At 47.4% G+C, this 21,823-nt stretch overlaps 1 protein-coding gene across 3 annotated transcripts in view; it reads left to right on the forward strand.

The window, feature by feature from the left end:
- The window catches only part of BTK (Bruton tyrosine kinase), a 300,928-nt gene that overhangs the window by 134,281 nt on the left and 144,824 nt on the right, over positions 1 to 21,823 (forward strand). For all 3 annotated transcript variants that reach the window (XM_072124772.1, XM_072124771.1, XM_072124773.1), the window contains one exon: positions 21,127 to 21,317. In XM_072124772.1, the coding sequence (XP_071980873.1) occupies positions 21,127 to 21,317 (191 nt within the window). The remainder of the gene's footprint in view (positions 1 to 21,126; positions 21,318 to 21,823) is intronic.

Here is a 21,823-nt window from a genome sequence, read left to right on the forward strand (position 1 = left end):
TCTCACCCCTAGTAACACAGCTACATACAGCCGCCTCGTCCCCAGTAACACAGCTACATACAGCTGCCTCGTCCCCAGTAACACAGCTACATACAGCCGCCTCGTCCCCAGTAACACAGCTACATACAGCCGCCTCACCCCCAGTAACACCGCTACATACCGCTGCCTCGCCCCCAGTAACACCACTACATACAACCGCCTTGGCCCCAGTAACAGCTACATACAGCCGCCTCACCCCCAGTAACACAGCTACATACAACCGCTTTGGCCCCAGTAACACAGCTACATACAGCCGCCTCATCCCCAGTAACACAGCTACATACAACCGCCTCGCCCCCAGTAACACAGCTACATACAACCGCCTCGCCCCCAGTAACACATCTTTATATAAACCTTCACCCCTACCAGATATGCAGTCCCATTTAACATACACCTCAGCCCGCACCAGCACACGCAGTCCTGCAGTTTATACAATTACACACATTTATACACTGATATATACACACCAGTTCTACACTGGTATGCTTGCACCCATATATATACAAGTATATACACACATTTATGTATCCATATACATTTATACACTAATACACAGAGTATACACAAACTCATAAAGTATATACACACATACGGTATATATACATCACACATACTTCATATACATATATATGTGTATATATATATATATATATATATATATACACATACAGTATATATTGACCATATACACACATGCTGCATATACATACAGAATATACACACATACAGCAAATACACACACATTCAGTATATACAGCATTTTCACACACATACGGGAAATACACACACACACATTCAGTACACAGAGCATATACATACATACCACACATACTGCATATAAACATAATCATATATATTTAAATGTGCACATATATATGCTTATACAAATATATGCGTGTATAAATACAGTATATGCAACTATACACAGTATATACATATAAATACAGTACATACACATATACACAGTAGATGCATACATACACAAATACACAGTATATACACATTATATACACAGTAGATGCATACATACACATATACACAGTATATACACATTATATACACAGTAGATGCATACATACACATATACACAGTATATACACATTATATACACAGTAGATGTATACATACACATATACACAGTATATACACATTATATACACAGTAGATGCATACATAAACATATACACAGTATATACACATTATATACACAGTAGATGCATACATACACATATACACAGTATATACACATTATATACACAGTAGATGCATACATACACATATACACAGTATATACACAGTATATACACAGTAGATGCATACATACACATATACACAGTATATACACAGTAGATGCATACATACACATATACACAGTATATACACAGTAGATGCATACATACACATATACACAGTGGGGCACATTTACTTACCCGGTCCAGTCGCGATCCAGCGGCGGGTTCTCCGACGCTGATTCGGGTTCTGCCGGGATTCACTAAGGTCCGTGCGCCGATATTCACCAGGTGTCGCTGCTGCGCCGAGGTCCGCCGGAGTTCATCTGCTTTTTTCTGGTGTATGTCAGTACTTGATCTTGCGACACAAATGGCTTTTTAAATTCTGCCGTTTTTCCGAATCCTTCGGGTTGTCCGGTGGCCACGCCCCCCGATTTCTGCCGCGCGAAAGTCGGCGCGATTGCGCCAAAAATCGATCGCGTGCGCCACAATCCCGTGAAATACAGCGCAAAGCGGAAATATTCGGGAAAAACCCGACGGATTCGCGGCTGCGCTCCCTTAGTAAATGTGCCCCAGTATATACACAGTAGATGCATACATACACATATACACAGTATATACACATTATATACAGAGTAAATGCATACATACACATATACACAGTATATACACATTATATACACAGTAGATGCATATATACACATATACACAGTATATACACAGTTACACATATATACAGTATATACAAAGTATATACACATATACACATATATACAGTATATACACAATATACACATAGTATATATACTGTATATACATATATTCACTGTATATACATATATACACAGAATATACATCATATATATACACAGATAAATACATATGTATATACTTATCCTTTTATGTTGACCGGCTGTGGCGTCAGGCTGGTGTTGGGGGGGGTTAAGGGGGTCTGTCGGGCGGGGGGGAGCGGAGGACGGCTGCCTCTTCGCGTGGGCGGGGGATCGCGGAGGACAGCTGCTTCTTCGGGGCAGGGGGTGGGGGAGAGCGGAGGACTGATGCTTCTTTGGCCGGGGGGGAGCGGAGGACAGCTGCTTCTTCGGGCGGGGGGGGGGGGGGATGAGCGGAAGACAGCTGCTTCTTTGCTTCTTCGGGTGGGGGTGGGGGGAGCGGAGGACGGCTGCTTGTGCCGGCGGGTGGGGGGAGCGGAGGACGGCTGCTTCTTTGCTTCTTCGGGTGGGGTGGGGGGGGAGCAGAGGACAGCTGCTTCTTTGCTTCTTCGGGTGGGGGGGGGGAGCGGAGGACAGCTGCTTGTGCCGGCGGGTGGGGGGAGCGGAGGACGGCTGCTTCTTCTGGCGGGGGGGGGGGGGGTTGGTGGTTCTGCGGAGGTCGGCTGCTTCTTCGGGCGGGGGGGATCGGGGACGGCTGTTTCTTCGGGCGGGGGCAGCGGGGACGGCTATTTCTTCGGGCGGGGGGGGGTGTAGCGGAGAATGGCTGCTTGTTCGGGCGACGAGGGGGGTGGAGCGGAGGGCAGCTTCTTGTTCGGGCGTGGGGGGGGAGCAGTGGAGGACGGCTGCTTGTTCGGGCGGGGGGGGGAGGGAGCGCAAACGAGTTTGGAGCGGGCGGGGAGGCCGGGCCATGCAGCAGGATGGGCGGGCGGGGAGGCGGGTACCTCTGCCAGGGGGCGGACGGCTCGGCCATGCAGCTGAAGGGCGGGCAGGGGGGGCGGTAACTTGTGCCGGGTCGGGCGGGCGGCTCAGGCAGGTGGCGGCTGAGGAGGAAGGGCCCGGGGGGGCGCGACCTGGTGAGGGCCCCCTGGGGGGGCAAGATGGTGGGGCCCCGGGGCTCGAGCCCCGAGAGCCTCGCCTATAATCTGACCCTGGGCCTAAATAATAGTAAAACCCCATAAATTACCCCACTATAGAAAGTTCACCCCTCAACATATGTAAAACAACTTCTATTAAGTCTATTAACCCTTTAAGTGTTTCACATGGGTTAAAAAATATGGACCTGCGATTTAGAAACTATAGAATTTTTTTGGAAAATACATTCATTTAGGCCAAAACTGACATTTTCAGAATAAATTAAATGATGAAACGCACTGCAACGCTTGATGCCCAATTCCTCCCGAGTGTACTGATACCCCATATGTGGTGGTAAACTGCTGTATGGGCGCACGGCCGAGTATAGAATGAATGGAGGCGCCATTCACAGCAGATTTGTATTGTCACATTGTACGACCTATAAATTTTTTTTTTTTTTGGTAATGCGAACATATGAGGGCTTATTATGTACGGGATGAGATACAATGTATAGATAATTTATTTTGGGAGTCTAAAGCTTATTCATGAGATTTTATTAACTATTTCAAGGTGGACACAAACAAAATCATCAATTTTTATTTTGGATTGTTAGCATTTTTTCCCCCCGCTCACCGTAACGTAAAAATAATATTTTATCTTTATTCTCTGGTTCACTACGATTGCGGTGTTACCTCATTTATATAATTTTTCTTATTTTTGCTCAATTTTCCTGAGCAAAACCAATATTGGAGAAAATCGCATTGTTTTTACTATTGGCAACTTTTCAGGGCCATAACTTCTGTATTTTTCTGTTGTCAGATCTGGTTGAGGGCTTATTTTTTGCAAAAACAGTTGTTCTTTTCAGTCGTATCATATTAGGGAACGTAACTTTTTTTGATCACTTTTTAGAACATTTTTTGTGATGGTGTTTGATGGAAAATTGTATATTATGGGAAGTTTTTCGAGTTTTTTTTTACGTAGTTCACCGAGCGGGTTCAATATTGATTTAGATTTATTGTACAGATTAATACGGACGCGGTGATATCAAATATGTATGTGTTTTTGTGTTTTATTTACTTTATTTGCATTTTATGTGTTACAGGGGAGATTATGGGACTTTTATTTTATTTATTTAATTATATTATAAAAAGATTTAATTTTTTTTTTAACTTTTTTTTTACACTTTCTACTTCTTGGCTTGAATAAGCGATCATCCGATCGCTTATTCAAGCCTTTACACTGCAATACACTTGTATTGCAGTGTATACTGTAAGTAACTGAGCATGCTGAGCATGCTCAGTTACACACAGCCGGGTCCTGCCAGGAGGCGGAACCCGGCACAGAGAGGAGCCAGCATCCCCGGGTCACTCGTCGGAACCCGGGGCTGAGGCAGGAGGGATCGGATCCCCCGGTAAGCACACCGGGGGGGTCTGATCCACGGGGGACACACTTGCACGCCGCGGTCATGCTTGACCGCGGCGTGTAAGGGGTTAAACACCCAGGATCAGAGTTTTTCCGATCCCGGGTGTTAGTGCCGGGTCTGGGCTGTGATATCACAGCCCAACACCGGCACCAGCGAGACCCGGTGTCCCGAAAACTTCTTCTGACGCGCCGCCGTAGAAAGGCGTACGCGTCAGAAGAAGTACCCTTAATGACCGCCGTAAAAAGCCGATAGGGCGGTCATTAAGGGGTTAACATATCCTCCTCTTTTATCAAATTAAACATAAACGGATTAATTTTATAAAAAATTATTCCCGAGTCCACCCTGGAGTGCAGCTTTTGACACATTGGAATATGATCGGATAATCCTCTTACACCCAAAAAGATTTTTTCAATTATGTAGCATTGACCAGGATTCGATCTATTCTGGAAAAGATGTTGTATGATTTGGAAAAACAGGTATAACCTGGCCTGGAGGGAAACCTCATTCTCCACACATCTCATAACCCAATTTCTTCCAACAATCTACTAAACCTTGTTGGTCCTTTCGAATTCTGTGCAGCCCCAACCCTTTCTCTATCTCCCATCCATGCAACCAGGAGATTATCATATTTATTTACCCTATTCCATATATCCTGCATCACCCCCCCTGGATCGATGGAGGAAGATATATTCCCACCAATGCCACTTCTAATTCATTCAATATACTGTGCAAGATAACAAACCTGGGTCCAGCTCTACCTCAATTTCCTGATACGTTACCTGCCTATTAATCATCAAGCTAACACCACGTGCGTAAGCCGAATAAACAGAGTGGTATTGGTGGGGTAACCACAGTTTTAGTGTCATACCGCAGCATTGTTTGAAGACCAAACCACGTTCCCTATGCATATTTGAGCATGGCACAACATTCTACAACACCCTACAGGCTCTCTGCAGCCAGGAAATACCTGTTTTTGAACATGATTAGCCATGATTCGATTCGGTTTGAAACTAATTTTGTCAGAAAATTCGGCAAACTCTGTGAATCGAGTTTTTAAAAAATTCACCCATCTCTAATTATAGTGTATGTAGTACTATCCCAGTGCAACAACCCTGCCGATGCATAGGGTAGGTAGTTGTTGCGAATAGCGCCCTGTCTGTTATGTTGGGAGCCACTTGAGGAGACTGATCACCTTGCTAGAGTGGTTCCCCAAAAGTAGGGAACTTTGTAATTGCAGCTGGAACCACTGCCTGGGAGGGCAACAGTTAACATATTCATTGTTTGTAATAGAGATGAGCGAGCACTAAAATGCTCGGGTACTCGTTATTCGAGACGAACTTTTCCCGATGCTCGAGTGCTCGTCTCGAATAACGAGCCCCATTGAAGACAATGGGAGACTCGAGCATTTTTCAAGGGGACCAAGGCTCTGCACAGGGAAGCTTGGCCAAACACCTGGAAACCTCAGAAAAGGATGGAAACACCACGGAAATGGACAGGAAACAGCAGGGGCAGCATGCATGGATGCCTCTGAGGCTGCTTAAACGCACCATTATGCCAAAATTATGGGCAACAGCATGGCCATGACAGAGTGACAGAATGAAGCATCTAAAACATCCAATAATTGACCCTGACACTATAGGGGACGGCATGCAGAGGCAGCGGCAGGCTAGAGAGTGTCTTGGCAACATACCCCAAATGGACTCAGGCTTAAAACCAATGGGTGGCAGAGAGGAACCAAAGGAGGTGAGCAAGAAGCGCTCAAATAATATCGGTAAATGATAAAAGTTTGCCAGTATATTTTGTGGATTACACAGCAGGGTGGCGACAAAGTTAACAAGTTTGATGTGGAAGCCATGAAAACAACCCAAAATTCTGCCTGACACAGCTCGTTTGATAAGGGGACCATGTACGGAGGCAGTGAACTAGTAGTAGATTAAAGGTGCTGCAGTTAAAACTATGTTAGTTGGATCTTGGGATGAAGCTGGCGCTCCGCTGCCAGGCGAGCTTTCGCCAATCCAAGCCCCTGTCTCTAGGCTACTCCCCAAACAGCACTTCTAAGAACCTTTTGTATAAGATCAAGTGTAGTAGCGTTCTTATAAGTTTAGGATATGGCGGGTGAGGGGAATGTAAACAGATGCGCAAGAAGCGCTAAAATAATATCGGTAAATGATAAAAGTTTGCCAGTATATTTTGTGGATTACACAGCAGGGTGGCGACAAAGTTAACAAGTTTGATGTGGAATGCCCTGTAATAGCTCTTGGGCGGTGTGCCTTTTATCGCCTAGGCTCAGCAGTTTGAGCACCGCCTGCTGTCGCTTAGCGACGGCACTGCTGCTGTGCCTAGAGCTACCGACTGATGGCGCCATGCCCACGGATGGTAATTCGGTGGAGGAGAGGTGGGAGGAGGAAGAGGTATAGTAGGCCTTTGAGACCTGGACCGAGGTAGGCCCCGCAATCCTCTGCGTCGGCAGTATATGACCAGCCCCATGGTCAGACTCGGTCCCAGCCTCCACCAAGTTAAGTGTAGTAGCGTTCTTATAAGTTTGGGATATGGCGGGTGAGGGGAATGTAAACAGATGCGCAAGAAGCGCTGAAATAATATCCGTAAATGGTAAAAGTTTGCCAGTATATTTTGTGGATTACACAGCAGGGTGGCGACAAAGTTAACAACTTTGATGTGGAATCCATGAAAACAACCCACCTCATTTGATAAGGGGACGATGTATGGAGGCAGCTATATGGACGACTTTTGGAGGTAGCAATGGAGACAACGTGTGGAGGCTGCTATGGAGACAATTTAATTAGGATAGTGCCTGTATGTGGCAGTCCAAAAAAGTTTTCAAACCAGAGGAGCAGGTAGGTGGCCCTCCAGAAAAATGAAATAGATTGAGTGCCTGTATGTGGCAGTCCAAAAAAGTTTTCAAACCAGAGGAGCAGGTAGGTGGCCCTCCAGAAAAATGAAATAGATTGAGTGCCTGTATGAGGCAGTCCAAAAAAGTTTTCAAACCAGAGGAGCAGGTAGGTGGCCCTCCAGAAAAATTGAATAGATTGAGTGCCTGTATGTGGCAGTCCAAAAAAGTTTTCAAACCAGAGGAGCAGGTAGGTGGCCCTCCAGAAAAATGAAATAGATTGAGTGCCTGTATGAGGCAGTCCAAAAAAGTTTTCAAACCAGAGGAGCAGGTAGGTGGCCCTCCAGAAAAATTGAATAGATTGAGTGCCTGTATGTGGCAGTCCAAAAAAGTTTTCAAACCAGAGGAGCAGGAAGGTGGCCCTCCAGAAAAATGAAATAGATTGAGTGCCTGTATGTGGCAGTCCAAAAAAGTTTTCAAACCAGAGGAGCAGGTAGGTGGCCCTCCAGAAAAATTGAATAGATTGAGTGCCTGTATGTGGCAGTCCAAAAAAGTTTTCAAACCAGAGGAGCAGGTAGGTGGCCCTCCAGAAAAATGAAATAGATGGAGTGCCTGTATGTGGCAGTCCAAAAAAGTTTTCAAACCAGAGGAGCAGGTAGGTGGCCCTCCAGAAAAATGAAATAGATTGAGTGCCTGTATGAGGCAGTCCAAAAAAGTTTTCAAACCAGAGGAGCAGGTAGGTGGCCCTCCAGAAAAATTGAATAGATTGAGTGCCTGTATGTGGCAGTCCAAAAAAGTTTTCAAACCAGAGGAGCAGGAAGGTGGCCCTCCAGAAAAATGAAATAGATTGAGTGCCTGTATGTGGCAGTCCAAAAAAGTTTTCAAACCAGAGGAGCAGGTAGGTGGCCCTCCAGAAAAATTGAATAGATTGAGTGCCTGTATGTGGCAGTCCAAAAAATTGTTTAAAACAGAGGACCGGGTAGGTGGCCCTCCAGAAAAATTAAATGCATAAAGTACTATAGCTAGAGCCAGTGGGCCCTGTCAAAAAATAGCCAGTTTCCTCTGCTTTAGTGTACAAAGAGGAGGAGAAGGAGGAAAATGAGGAGGAGGAGTGCATAAATTATTCAGGTTGAGCTTCCTTCACCTGGTGGAGATTGGAAATTATGAGAAATCCAGACTTTATTCATCTTAATAAGCGTCAGCCTGTCAGCGCTGTCAGTCGACAGGCGTGTACGCTTATCGGTGATGATGCCACCAGCTGCACTGAAAACCCGCTCGGACAACACGCTAGCGGCAGGGCAGGCAAGAACCTCCAAGGCGTACAGCGCCAGTTCGTGCCACATGTCCAGCTTTGAAACCCAGTAGTTGTAGGGAGCTGTGTGATCATTTAGGACGATGGTATGGTCAGCTACGTACTCCCTCACCATCTTTCTGTAAAGATCAGCCCTACTCTGCCGAGACTGGGGACAGGTGACAGTGTCTTGCTGGGGTGACATAAAGCTGGCAAAAGCCTTGTAAAGCGTACCCTTGCCAGTGCAGAACAAGCTGCCTGCTCGCCTACTCTCCCTCGCTACTTGTCCCGCAGAACTACGCACTCTGCCGCTAGCGCTGTCAGAAGGGAAATACTGTTTCAGCTTGTGCACCAGGGCCTGCTGGTATTCATGCATTCTCACACTCCTTTCCTCTCCAGGGATGAGAGTGGAAAGATTTTGCTTGTACGGTGGGTCCAGGAGAGTGAATACCCAGTAATCGGTGCTGGAATAAATTCTTTGAACGCGAGGGTCACGGGATAGGCAGCCTAGCATGAAATCTGACATATGCGCCAGAGTACCAACGCGCAAGAATTCACTCCCCTCACTGGCCCGACTGTCCATTTCCTCCTCCTCCAACTCCTCCAACTCCTCTTCTTCTGCCCATACATGCTGAACAGTGAAGGACTGAACAATGGTCCCCTCTTGTGTCTCGCCAACATTCTCTTCCTCTTCCTCCTCATCCTCCTCCACCTCCTCCGATATGCGCTGAGAAACAGACCTAAGGGTGCTTTGGCTATCAACAAGGGAATCTTCTTCCCCTGTCTCTTGTGACGAGCGCAAAGCTTCCGACTTCATGCTGATCAGAGAGTTTTTCAACAGGCCAAGCAGCGGGATGGTGAGGCTGATGATGGCGGCATTGCCACGGACCATCTGTGTTGACTCCTCGAAGTTACTCAGCACCTGACAGATATCAGACATCCACGTCCACTCCTCATTGTAGACTTGAGGAAGCTGACTGACCTGACTACCAGTTCTGGTGGAATCATCTGGCAGTCTACAATCGCTCTGCGCTGCTGGTAAACTCTGGATAACATGGTTAATGTTGAATTCCACTTCGTGGGCACGTCGCACAACAGTCGGTGAGCGGGCAGTTGGAGGCGGCGCTGCGCTGCCCTGAGAGTGGCAGCATCTGTGCTGGACTTCCTGAAATGCGCACAGATACGGCGCACCTTCGTGAGCAAATCAGACAGATTGGGGTATGTCTTGAGGAAACGCTGAACTATCAGATTTAACACATGGGCCAGGCATGGCACATGTGTCAGTCTGCCGAGTTGCAGAGCCTCCACCAGGTTACGGCCGTTGTCACACACAACCATGCCTGGCTTCAGGTTCAGCGGTGCCAGGCACAGATCAGTCTGCGCCGTGATGCCCTGTAATAGTTCTTGGGCGGTGTGCCTTTTATCGCCTAGGCTCAGCAGTTTGAGCACCACCTGCTGTCGCTTAGCGATGGCACTGCTGCTGTGCCTAGAGCTAGCGACTGATGGCGCCATGCCCACGGATGGTAGTTCGGAGGAGGAGGTGGAGGAGGGGTGGGAGGAGGAGGAGGCATAGTAGGCCTGAAAGACCTGGACCGAGGTAGGCCCCGCAATCCTCGGCGTCGGCAGTATATGACCAGCCGCAGGGTCAGACTCGGTCCCAGCCTCCACCAAGTTAACCCAATGTGCCGTCAGCGATATATAGTGGCCCTGCCCGGCAGCACTCGTCCACGTGTCCGTGGTCAGGTGGACCTTGTCAGAAACGGCGTTGGTCAGGGCACGGATGATGTTGTCTGACACGTGCTGGTGCAGGGCTGGGACGGCACATCGGGAAAAGTAGTGGCGGCTGGGGACCGAATAACGAGGGGCGGCCGCCGCCATGAGGTTGTGAAAGGCCTCGGTCTCTACTAGCCTATAGGGCAGCATCTCCAGGCTAAGCAATCTGGAGATGTGGACATTAAGGGCTTGGGCGTGCGGGTGGGTTGCGCTATATTTCCGTTTCCGCTCCAGCGTCTGGGGTATGGAGAGCTGAACGCTGGTGGATGCTGTGGAGGATCGTGGAGGCGACGATGGGGTTTTTGTGCCAGGGTCCTGGGCAGGGGGCTGACTATCAGCTGACACAGGGGAAGGAGCAGTGGTGTGCACGGCCGGAGGTGAACGGGCTTGGTGCCACTGAGTGGGGTGTTTAGCATTCATATGCCTGCGCATACTGGTGGTAGTTAAGCTAGTAGTGGTGGAACCCCTGCTGATCCTGGTTTGGCAAAGGTTGCACACCACAGTCCGTCGGTCATCCGGTGTTTCTTTAAAGAACCTCCAGACTTCTGAAAATCTAGCCCTCGCCGCGGGAGCCCTCGCCACGGGAGCTTCACTACGTGACAAATTTGGCGCTGATGCACCTGCTCTGGCCCTGCCTCTCCGTCTGGCCCCACCACTGCCTCTTCCAACCTGTTCTGGTCGAGGACTCTCCTCCGTCTCAGAAGCACTGTGTTCACCCGGCCTCTCAACCCAGCTTGGGTCTGTCACCTCATCATCCTCCGATCCCTCAGTCTGCTCCCCCCTCGGACTTCCTGCCCTGACAACAACTTCACCACTGTCTGACAACCGTGTCTCCTCATCGTCGGACACCTCTTTACACACTTCTTCCACTACGTCAAGAAGGTCATCATCACCCACAGACTGCGACTGGTGGAAAACCTGGGCATCGGAAAATTGCTCAGCAGCAACCGGACAAGTGGTTTGTGACTGTGGGAAGGGTCCAGAAAACAGTTCCTCAGAGTATGCCGGTTCAAATGCCAAATTTTCCTGGGAGGGGGCAGACTGGGGGGGAGGAGGCTGAGGTGCAGGAGCTGCAGGAGTGCCAATTTCGGTGACATGGGTGGACTGCGTGGAAGACTGACTGGTGGACAAATTGCTCGAAGCATTGTCGGCAATCCACGACATCACCTGTTCGCACTGTTCTGGCCTCAACAGTGCTCTACCACGAGTCCCAGTAACTTCAGACATGAACCTAGGGAGTGTAGCTCTGCGGCGTTCCCCTGCTCCCTCATCAGCAGGTGGTGTCTCACCCCGCCCAGGACCACGGCCTCTGACCCCTGCAGTAGTTGGACGCCCACGTCCCCGCCCTCGTCCTCTACCCCTAGCCCTCGGGTTAAACATTTTGAAAATGAAAGTTATAACTTTAATTTTTTTTTAACGTTTTTTTGTGGTTTTTTTTTTTTTGTGTTTTTTAGTTTTTAAAACCAAACGATGCTATCCTATTGCTATGGCTATTTTCTAGCCAAGTATGAAAGCACACTGCTATGCCAGATGAGATGACGCTGAGTTACGAAAAAATAAACGTAAAATAAAAAGTAAATGGCAGACTGTGCCTAATTGAAATCAAACCCCTAATAAATTTTCCCACTTCGGTCTTTGCGATGGATATGTGCGTCACTAAGCGCTAAACACAACGGTCGCAAGTCTCACTACAAATTCCTCACATTATGGTAGTAGATGCACTGCAGCAAGGACAGCCACCAGCAGATCAACCAGAAATAAAATATATATAACGCTATTGTAGGCCTAAGTAAGCCGTTTGGATTCTCCTATGGCTATTTTCTAGCCAAGTATGAAAGCACACTGCTATGCCAGATGAGATGACGCTGAGTTATTAAAAAAATAAACGTAAAATAAAACGAAACTGGCAGACTGTGCCTAATTGAAATCAAACCCCTAATAAATTTTCCCACTTCGGTCTTTGCGATGGATATGTGCGTCACTAAGCACTAAACACAACGGTCGCAAGTCTCACTACAAATTCCTCACAATATGGTAGTAGATGCACTACAGCAAGGACAGCCACCAGCAGATAAACCAGAAATAAAATATATAACGCTATTGTAGGCCTAAGTAAGCCGTTTGGATTCTCCTATGGCTATTTTCTAGCCAAGTATGAAAGCACACTGCTATGCCAGATGAGATGACGCTGAGTTATGAAAAAATAAACGTAAAATAAAAAGTAAATGGCAGACTGTGCCTAATTGAAATCAAACCCCTAATAAATTTTCCCACTTCGGTCTTTGCGATGGATATGTGCGTCACTAAGCGCTAAACACAACGGTCGCAAGTCTCACTACAAATTCCTCACAATATGGTAGTAGATGCACTGCAGCAAGGACAGCCACCAGCAGATCAACCAGAAATAAAATATATAACGCTATTGTAGGCGTAAGTAAGCCGTTTGGATTCTCCTATTGCTATTTTCTAGCCAAGTATGAAAGCACACTGCTATGCCAGATGAGATGACGCTGAGTTATGAAAAAATAAACGTAAAATAAAAAGTAAATGGCAGACTGTGCCTAATTGAAATCAAACCCCTAATAAATTTTCCCACTTCGGTCTTTGCGATGGATATGTGCGTCACTAAGCGCTAAACACAACGGTCGCAAGTCTCACTACAAATTCCTCAAAATATGGTAGTAGATGCACTGCAGCAAGGACAGCCACCAGCAGATCAACCAGAAATAAAATATATAACGCTATTGTAGGCCTAAGTAAGCCGTTTGGATTCTCCTATGGCTATTTTCTAGCCAAGTATGAAAGCACACTGCTATGCCAGATGAGATGACGCTGAGTTATGAAAAATTAAACGTAAAATAAAAAGTAAATGGCAGACTGTGCCTAATTGAAATCAAACCCCTAATAAATTTTCCCACTTTGGTCTTTGCGATGGATATGTGCGTCAGTAAGCGCTAAACACAACGGTCGCAAGTCTCACTACAAATTCCTCACAATATGGTAGTAGATGCACTACAGCAAGGACAGCCACCAGCAGATCAACCAGAAATAAAATATATATAACGCTATTGTAGGCCTAAGTAAGCCGTTTGGATTCTCCTATGGCTATTTTCTAGCCAAGTATGAAAGCACACTGCTATGCCAGATGAGATGACGCTGAGTTATGAAAAATTAAACGTAAAATAAAAAGTAAATGGCAGACTGTGCCTAATTGAAATCAAACCCCTAATAAATTTTCCCACTTTGGTGTTTGAGGTGGATATGTGTGTCACTAAGAGCTAAACACAACGGTAGCAAGTCCCCCTGCAAATTCCTCACAATATGGTACTAGCTGCAAATAAAAAAAAAAAAATGTATAACGTTATTGTAGCCCTAAGAAGGGCTGTTGGGTTCTTGTAGAATCACTCCTGCCTAACACTATTCTAATAGAACAGCCTAACGCTTTCCCTGACCAGCAGCAGCTCTCTCCCTAGCGGCATCCAGACACAGAATGATCCGAGCAGCGCAGGCAGGGGCTAGTCTATTCCAGGGTCACCTGATCTGGCCAGCCAACCACTGCTATCGACGTGTAAGGGTACCACGTCATGCTGGGTGGAGTGCAGAGTCTCCTGGCTTGTGATTGGCTCTGTTTCTGGCCGCCAAAAAGCAAAACGGCGGGAGATGCCATTTTCTCAAGCGGGCAAAGTATTCGTCCGAGCAACGAGCAGTTTCGAGTACGCTAATGCTCGGACGAGTATGTTCGCTCATCTCTAGTTTGTAACCAATGATATGCTGGAAGCTGATTGGAGAGTGATGCCACCTCACTACGGGAGTATTAAAAACCCCTTGGGGCGGGAGCACAGGCTCCTGTCTTCAGTTTCAGTAAGCAGAGAAGAGTACAATACCTGCCTGTATTGCTGAAGCCAGTGTCAAACTACCAGGAAGCAGAGGTGTCTCCAGTCATCTGCATGACACCTTGGGCAAGTCAGGAGACTTAGCCCCAGAGGAGAGGTCCACTGTCCGGACTTGGATCTATCTTACCCAGCCCAGCCTGAAGTTACTACCTGGCCGTGAGCAACTTTTCCTGCGGACCAGCTATCTCCCACCAGCTTTTCAGCCTGCTGAACTTGCTGCTTTTGATGTTCGGCCATTGCCTCCTGTTCGAATTCAAATAAAGAACCATGAGTTGATTTGAACAAAGTGCCTCCATGTGATCCCTGGATCACGCTGCTTCACCATCATGGACTACCCATCCTTCATCACCCAGGGATGCCTCTATACACCTCAGGAGTTGCCCCAGGTAGAAACCTCTTTCATCAGCCTCTCCCTCCATTATTCTTGCACACATCACCTGCTGGAGACCCGTACTTCCTAACCGTCCCGTTTGCAGCTCTGTCAGGCTGCAACTGGCGGCGGAGAGGATGTCCCGGGCCCCGCCCACTTTTCCCGCTTTGTCCCTCCTCCTCCAGACCCCGTAGTTTAGAGCTGGGGGCCGGGAGGAGGCGGGACCAGCCCCTGCTACCTCCTCACATGATGTCTGCACCAATCATGTGAGGAGCGAGCTCCGCCCCCAGCTGGCCACGCCCCCTCCGCAAGTCATTCAGACTCTAGCCCGGGAGAATATGGAGTGACAGGTGGAGGACCGGGGGGCTGCAGGCTACAGGAGGAGGACAGGGGGGCTGAAGGCTACAGGAGGAGAACAGGGGGCTGGAGGCTACAGGAGGAGGACAGGGGGGCTGGAGGCTACAGGAGGAGGACAGGGTGGGCTGGAGGCTACAGGAGGAGGACAGGGGGGGCTGGAGGCTACAGGAGGAGGACAGGGGGGCTGGAGGCTACAGGCGGAGGACAGGGGGGGCTGGAAGCTACAGGAGGAGGACAGGGGGGTTGGAGGCTACAGGAGGAGGACAGGGGGGGCTGGAGGCTACAGGAGGAGGACAGGGGGCTGGAGGCTACAGGAGGAGGACAGGGGGGCTGGAGGCTACAGGAGGAGGACAGGGGGCTGGAGGATACAGGAGGAGGACAGGGGGGCTGGAGGCTACAGGAGGAGGCTACGGGACAGGAGGAGGATGCTGAAGGACAGGTGGAGGCTGGGGACAGGAGGAGGAGGCTGGAGGACAGGAGGATGCTTGAGGAGGCTGGGTGACAGAAGGAGGCTTGGGGACAGGATGAGGAGGCTGGAGGACACAGGAGGAGGCTAGATGACAGGAGGAGGAGGCTGGAGGACAGGAGCTACAAGAGGAGGCTGAAGGACAGGAGGCTACAGTAGGAGGCTGGAGGACAGGAGGAGGCTGGAGGACATGAGGCTACAGGAGGAGGCTGGAGGACACGAGGCTACAGGAGGAGGCTGAAGGACAGGGGGTACAGGAGGAGGCTGGAGGACAGGGGGCTACAGGAGGAGGCTGGAGGACAGGAGGAGGCTGGAGTACAGGGGGCTAAAAGAGGAGGCTGGAGGACAGGAGGCTACAGGAGGAGGCTGGAGGACAGGGGGCTACAGGAGGAGGCTGGAGGACAGGGGGCTACAGGAGGAGGCTGGAGGACAGGAGGATACATTGGGGCAGATTTACTTACCCGGCCCATTCGCGATCCAGCGGCGCGTTCTCTGCACTGGATTCGGGTCCGGCCGGGATTTATGATGGTAGTTCCTCCGCCGTCCACCAGGTGGCGCTGCTGTGCTGAAGTCCGCTGGAATGCCTTGAAATACAATGGCCTATCCTGGATGAAGGTGAGTGAAATATTCGCGACACAATTTTTTTTTAAATGTGGCGGTTTTTCCGAATTCGTCGGGTTTTCGTTCGGCCACGCCCCCCGATTTCCGTTGCGTGCATGTAAATGACCCCCAGACCCCCAGAATGTCCGGTTAGAATGGTTTAAGGAGGAGGGAGGGCTGAAGATACTGTGGTGTTTCTTATTTGGTTTTTCATCTTTGCATGAAGATATGGAAGAGAGATGTAAGGAGAGTCTGCAGATGTCCAGATGTTTTAGATACGTACCAGGGTATATAGGCTTGTGGACTACAGGAGTGGTTGAAGCCAGAATGGTGAAGCCAGAGAAAGTAAGTTTGTTGTGATCAGATAGGAGGAGAGTAGTATTAGAAAGGTTGGATAGAGAACAGAGGCAGGTGAAAATGAAGTCAAGTGTGTGGCCCTCTATGTGAGTGGCTGTGGAGGACCACTATGAGAGGTCAAAGGAGGAGGTAAGAGAAACAAATTTAGAGGCAGCAGAATGATTTATATCAATGGGGAGACTTATTATTAAGTGGATGTCAGATGATAAGAAGCCAGGTATTAGAGTGGTCAATAAATTTATATAATAGATTTAATACAATAAGGCTTTAGCATTGAGTGGATGTCAGATGATAAGAAGCCAGGTATTAAAGTGGTCAATAGAAGCATTGGCATAGCCTTGGAGTCAATAGATGACAGCAAATTCATAGTATCATAGTTTATACGGTTAGAAAAAAAGACACATGTCCATCAAGTTCAACCAAGGAAGGGAAGGGATTGGATAAGGAAGGGATTTAGGGGAAACGATTCTATATAACATAACCATCAATGTTATTTAGGTGTAAAAAGGCATCTTGAACCTTCTTGAAGCTCTTCGCTGTCCCTGCTGTGACCAGCACCTGAGGCAGGCTAGTCCACAGATTGACAGTTCTCACAGTAAAAAAGCCCTGTGATTAAACCTTGATTTCTCCAGATGGAGACAGTTCCCCCTCGTCTTTTGATTTGATTTAATCTGAAACAACTTACTGCCATATTTTTAGTATGGACCATTCATATATTTATATAAATATATATTTTCCAGACTAAATAAATCTAGTTGTTTTAATCTTTCCTCATAAATGAGACCCTCCATACCCCTTATCATTTTTGTGGCTCTACATTGAACCCTCTCCAGCTCCAGGGCATCCTTTTTATGGACCGGTGCCCAGAACTGGACAGCATATTCCAGGTGAGGACTAACCAATGCCATGTACAGTGGTAATATTACATCCCTATCCCAAGAGTCCATACCACTTTTGATACATGACAAGATCCTACTGGCTTTAGAGGCAGCTATTTGACATTGCATGCAGACATTTATGATATACTAGTACCCCCAGGTCCTTCTCAACAAGGGCCTCTCCCAGATTTACTCCCCCAAGGACATACTTTGCCTTTGGATTATTAGCCCCCAGGTGCATAAGCTTACATTTATCCACATTGAACCACACTACTGTGGGCAAGCCCGGGCAAGTCAGACGAAGCGCTGCTGCGCGAAACAGCTGTTGTGTACCCTGTATATGTGTGAGTCCCTGCGTCCATCCCTCCCTCTACATGTATTTTTTCACGCCATGTATTTTGTGAGTATCACTAATAAATCGGAATGAATTAAGGAAGAATCGTGGTGAGTGCCATTCTACTGTTTTTCCATTTTTGAAGAGTTTTACTGCACTTTGCTGAATAAGAGCACCACCTATCTATCCACCAAGTCTGACATATCCTGTATACATATCCGACAAGGTATGCAATATGAACATTTAACCACATGAAGTAGTGCCATTCCACCCATCCTATTATCTCCACTGATCTCCAACAACATCCAACTGTTCTTCTAATACCAGAGCCTCAAGATCACCCATTTTGTGTGTGATACTTCTGGCATTTGTGAACATACAATTTAATTTTCCACAGTTATTTATATGATTTAAAGTAATTTTACGGGCACACAGTGGCGTAACAACTGCCGTAGCAGACGTAGCAGTTGCTACGGGGCCCGGGCGCACAGAAGGAGCCCGTGATGGACGGGCAAAGAAAAATTTATTCACCGGAAAGCTGATTTCAGGAGTGGCCCGCGAGACCGGGACCAACATCCGAATCATAATTTGTTATGGATGTGCCCCGGGCTCGTCCCACTACCTCCACTGACTTGCAGGCTGCATATGAGGAGGGCGGAGAGGTAGTGGGACGGGCCTGGGGAAATATAATTAACAAATTATAATTTGGCTGTCTATTCAGGGCTTAGGAGCCGCCCACTACCTCTGCTGCTGAACCTGGTGCCTTCTCCGCCCAGCTCACGTCCAATCCGCACCGCCCTCCACACCTGCGGACCGGCCCATGCGCCTCTCTAGAGGCCTTCCCGGCCCGCCGCCTCTCCTGCAGCCTTGCCTTGTCAGCCCGCCCTCCTCTCCTGCGGCCTTCCCGGTCGCCTCTCCCGCCCACCTTGCTTGCGTCCCGACCCCACATTGTATGTTGTATATACTGGATATGTGTGTGCATATATGCTGTATATCAATGTGTATGTGTTGTATATACTGGATGTGTATGTATGCTGTATATGTGTGTATGTGTTGTATACACTGGATGTGTGTGTATATACTGGATGTGTGTGTATATATGTTCTATATCTGTGTATACAGTATGTGTGTGTATGTATTGTATATACGGGAGGTGTATATATGTATGCTGTATATGTGTGTATGTGTTGTATACACTGGATGTGTGTATATACTCTATATCTGTGTATGTTGTATATACTGGATGTGTGTATATATGCTCTATATCTGTGTATATGTGTGTATGTATTGTCTGTGTATCTTGTATATACTGGATGTGTGTGTATATATGCTCTATATCTGTGTATACAGTATGTGTGTGTATGTATTGTATATACTGGATGTGTATATATGTATGCTGTATATGTGTGTGTATGTTGTATATCTTGGATGTGTGTATATATCCTCTATATCTGTGTGTATGTTGTATATGTGTGTATATGATGTGCACATACTTATGTGTGTATAAATGTATCAATGTGTAGACACATGTGTAAAAATGATTGCACTTGTGTAAATGTGTGTATAAATATGTATGGGGAAGAGAAGGGGTTCCCATTCAAAGGTCTGCTATGGGGCCCAGCCCAGCACATATATCCTCGCTATTGTTTTGTAACTTGTGGATCTCCTTATCCACTGTCTTAGATACCCATAAACCGTCCACTTCACCACCCACCAACATAACCTGTCCCCTCTCTGGCCTGTCTACCCATTTTGTGTCTTCCTTTTCTTCCTCCCCCGATTGTAGTTTAAATACTCTGCCTACCCTGCTAGGAGGTTAGAAGGAGCATAGATGCAGATGGAGTGAACTTCAAAAGATGGAAAGGTAAAGGGGTAAAGAGGGTAAAGGTTGGATTGGGCTGTAGGGGCAGTTGTCTGACAACTCCTCCACCAGGTTTATTGCAGGTTTGGGAAGTGTGAGTGAAGCAGGGGAGGCATTGTCCAAAAGAGTTAGCCATGTTTCTGTTAGGCCCAGAAAAGAAAGTTGCTGAGAAATGAAGAGGTCATGAATATCAGTGAGTTTGTTGCATACATAGTGGGGCAGATTTTCTTACCCGTCCCTGCACGTTCCCTGACATGCGATCCCCGACTCCAATGCACAGCTGGCGCGATTCCTACGAGTGTGCGCCCTACATCTGTCGCTATCCCGGTTAAGGTCCACTGAAGTTCACCTTCTTCCTCCCGGTGCATGTAGGTTAAATCCCGCGGTTTGTCTGAATCCGTTGGATCACCTGACACCCCCCCCCCCCCCATTTCTGCTGCATGAAGGCTGGCACCGATGCGCCAAAATCCGATCGTGTGTGACACAATCCCCGGCGAGATTCCCGAAAAGTTGGAAAATCCCACGAAAATGCGGTCGTGGGACCCTTAGTAAATAAGCCCCAGCGTGCATTTTATAGTGCAAGATTTGGAGGAGATAGGTCTGTGATGAGAAGCAGAAATAGTTGTGGGGATTTGTTTAAAGGACCCTGGATTAGGAGATATATCACCAGTGGCAACGAGAAGTAGAGATAGTGATAGCAGGTGACAGAAGGATAGTGAAAGAAGTGGTTGCTCCCATTTATGAAGTCAAAGTTTAGCGCTCAGGTAAGCATCAGCAGAGAACATTAGATGAGTGGGCAGAAGAGATGGTGATATTGAGAATTCAATAGCAGATGGTGGAATATTGGGATAATGGCGGAGAAGTGAGAATAATGGGAGGATGATTATTATTGCAACCAATAACATTATTAGTGTGCAAGATTAGTCATGGGTTAGTCCTTACATATAAGGGCTCATTTACGAAGGATCAGTGGGTGCACTTTCGTCAGACTTTCCGCCATTTCGTGTTTGCACTGCTGTGACATGTATTTAACTGGGGATTGTGTCGCACACGATCAGATAGTGGCGCAGCTGCGTCATGCGACAGAAATCAGGGGGCTGGCCGTTGGACGATCTGGCTGATTCGGACTGAGCGTGGGATTTAACTTTCAAATTGTGCCGCAAGATGAAGCACTTACATGCACCAGGAAGAAGATGGTGAACTCCATCGGACCTGAGCGGAGAAGCGACACATGCAGGATATTGGGCGCACGATCGTAGTGAATAGCGGTAGAGTGCATGATCGTCGGACAATGCACTTTCGGCAACTTGTCAGGACAGGTAAGTAAATGTGCCCCATAGTGTGCCTTGTTCCAACCTGGTTCAACTTTGGTATAATTCAGGAGTGCACTTAAGATCTGCACTTAGGAGACTACACTGTAAGACCAATAAAGAGTGCTTCAGTAGTATTTGTGGTTTCTGGGTAGGTATTTTGTGTTATACGAAGATGTCTTTGGTGATGCTTACAGGTGCAGGCTGTCGAAGTTTATATATATGACAATGCAGCACGTAGACCAAACAATGATGTATTATGGATGTGAAATATTTAACTTCTCTTTACCCACAGGTAAAAAGTGTGAAGCCACTACCACCAGCTCCAACTAATGCCACCTATCCATCAGGACCACGTAAAGTCATAGCAATGTATGATTTCGCTCCAATCAATTTTCAGGATCTACAATTACACAAAGGAGAAGAGTATCTGTTATTAGATGAGTGCAGTGGGCAACCCTGGTTAAGAGCCCGAGACAAAAATGGGTAAAATCATACATTTTCTACTTGGTTTTAGTATAAAAATATATTTTTGATATTACGGAAACAAATGAACAGATATTCTATGAAAAGGATTTTGTGACTGCTAGCTTGGTGCTGCCTTAAAAAGTTTCTATATTGAACTGTACATATTTAAGATAATGGTCAATAAACTAGAGGACCATCCCATGAGTAGATGACTGCACATAAAAAGGCAGCTGTCAATCAATGATAGGATGGCCCCATCACTGGATGACTGTTTGCTAACAATTAAAGATCTCAGATATAATTACCGTATACATTCTCGAGTATAAGCCGAGTTTTTGAGCACAGTTTTTGTATATATAAAAAAATAAATAGACTTAGTACTCACCATTCCGACGCCCTTGCAGCACCTCTTCTGTCTTCATGTGTGCGGCAGGTCAGAGACCGCTCCGTGAGCAGCCCCTTTCATCATACCGGTTGCAGGTTTGCCAAAACTTTGAGCTGTCGCGGACCTAGCGGTGGCGCAT

Source organism: Engystomops pustulosus, chromosome 9 (assembly GCF_040894005.1).
Source record: "Engystomops pustulosus chromosome 9, aEngPut4.maternal, whole genome shotgun sequence".
In the NCBI taxonomy this organism is placed as follows: domain Eukaryota; kingdom Metazoa; phylum Chordata; class Amphibia; order Anura; family Leptodactylidae; genus Engystomops; species Engystomops pustulosus.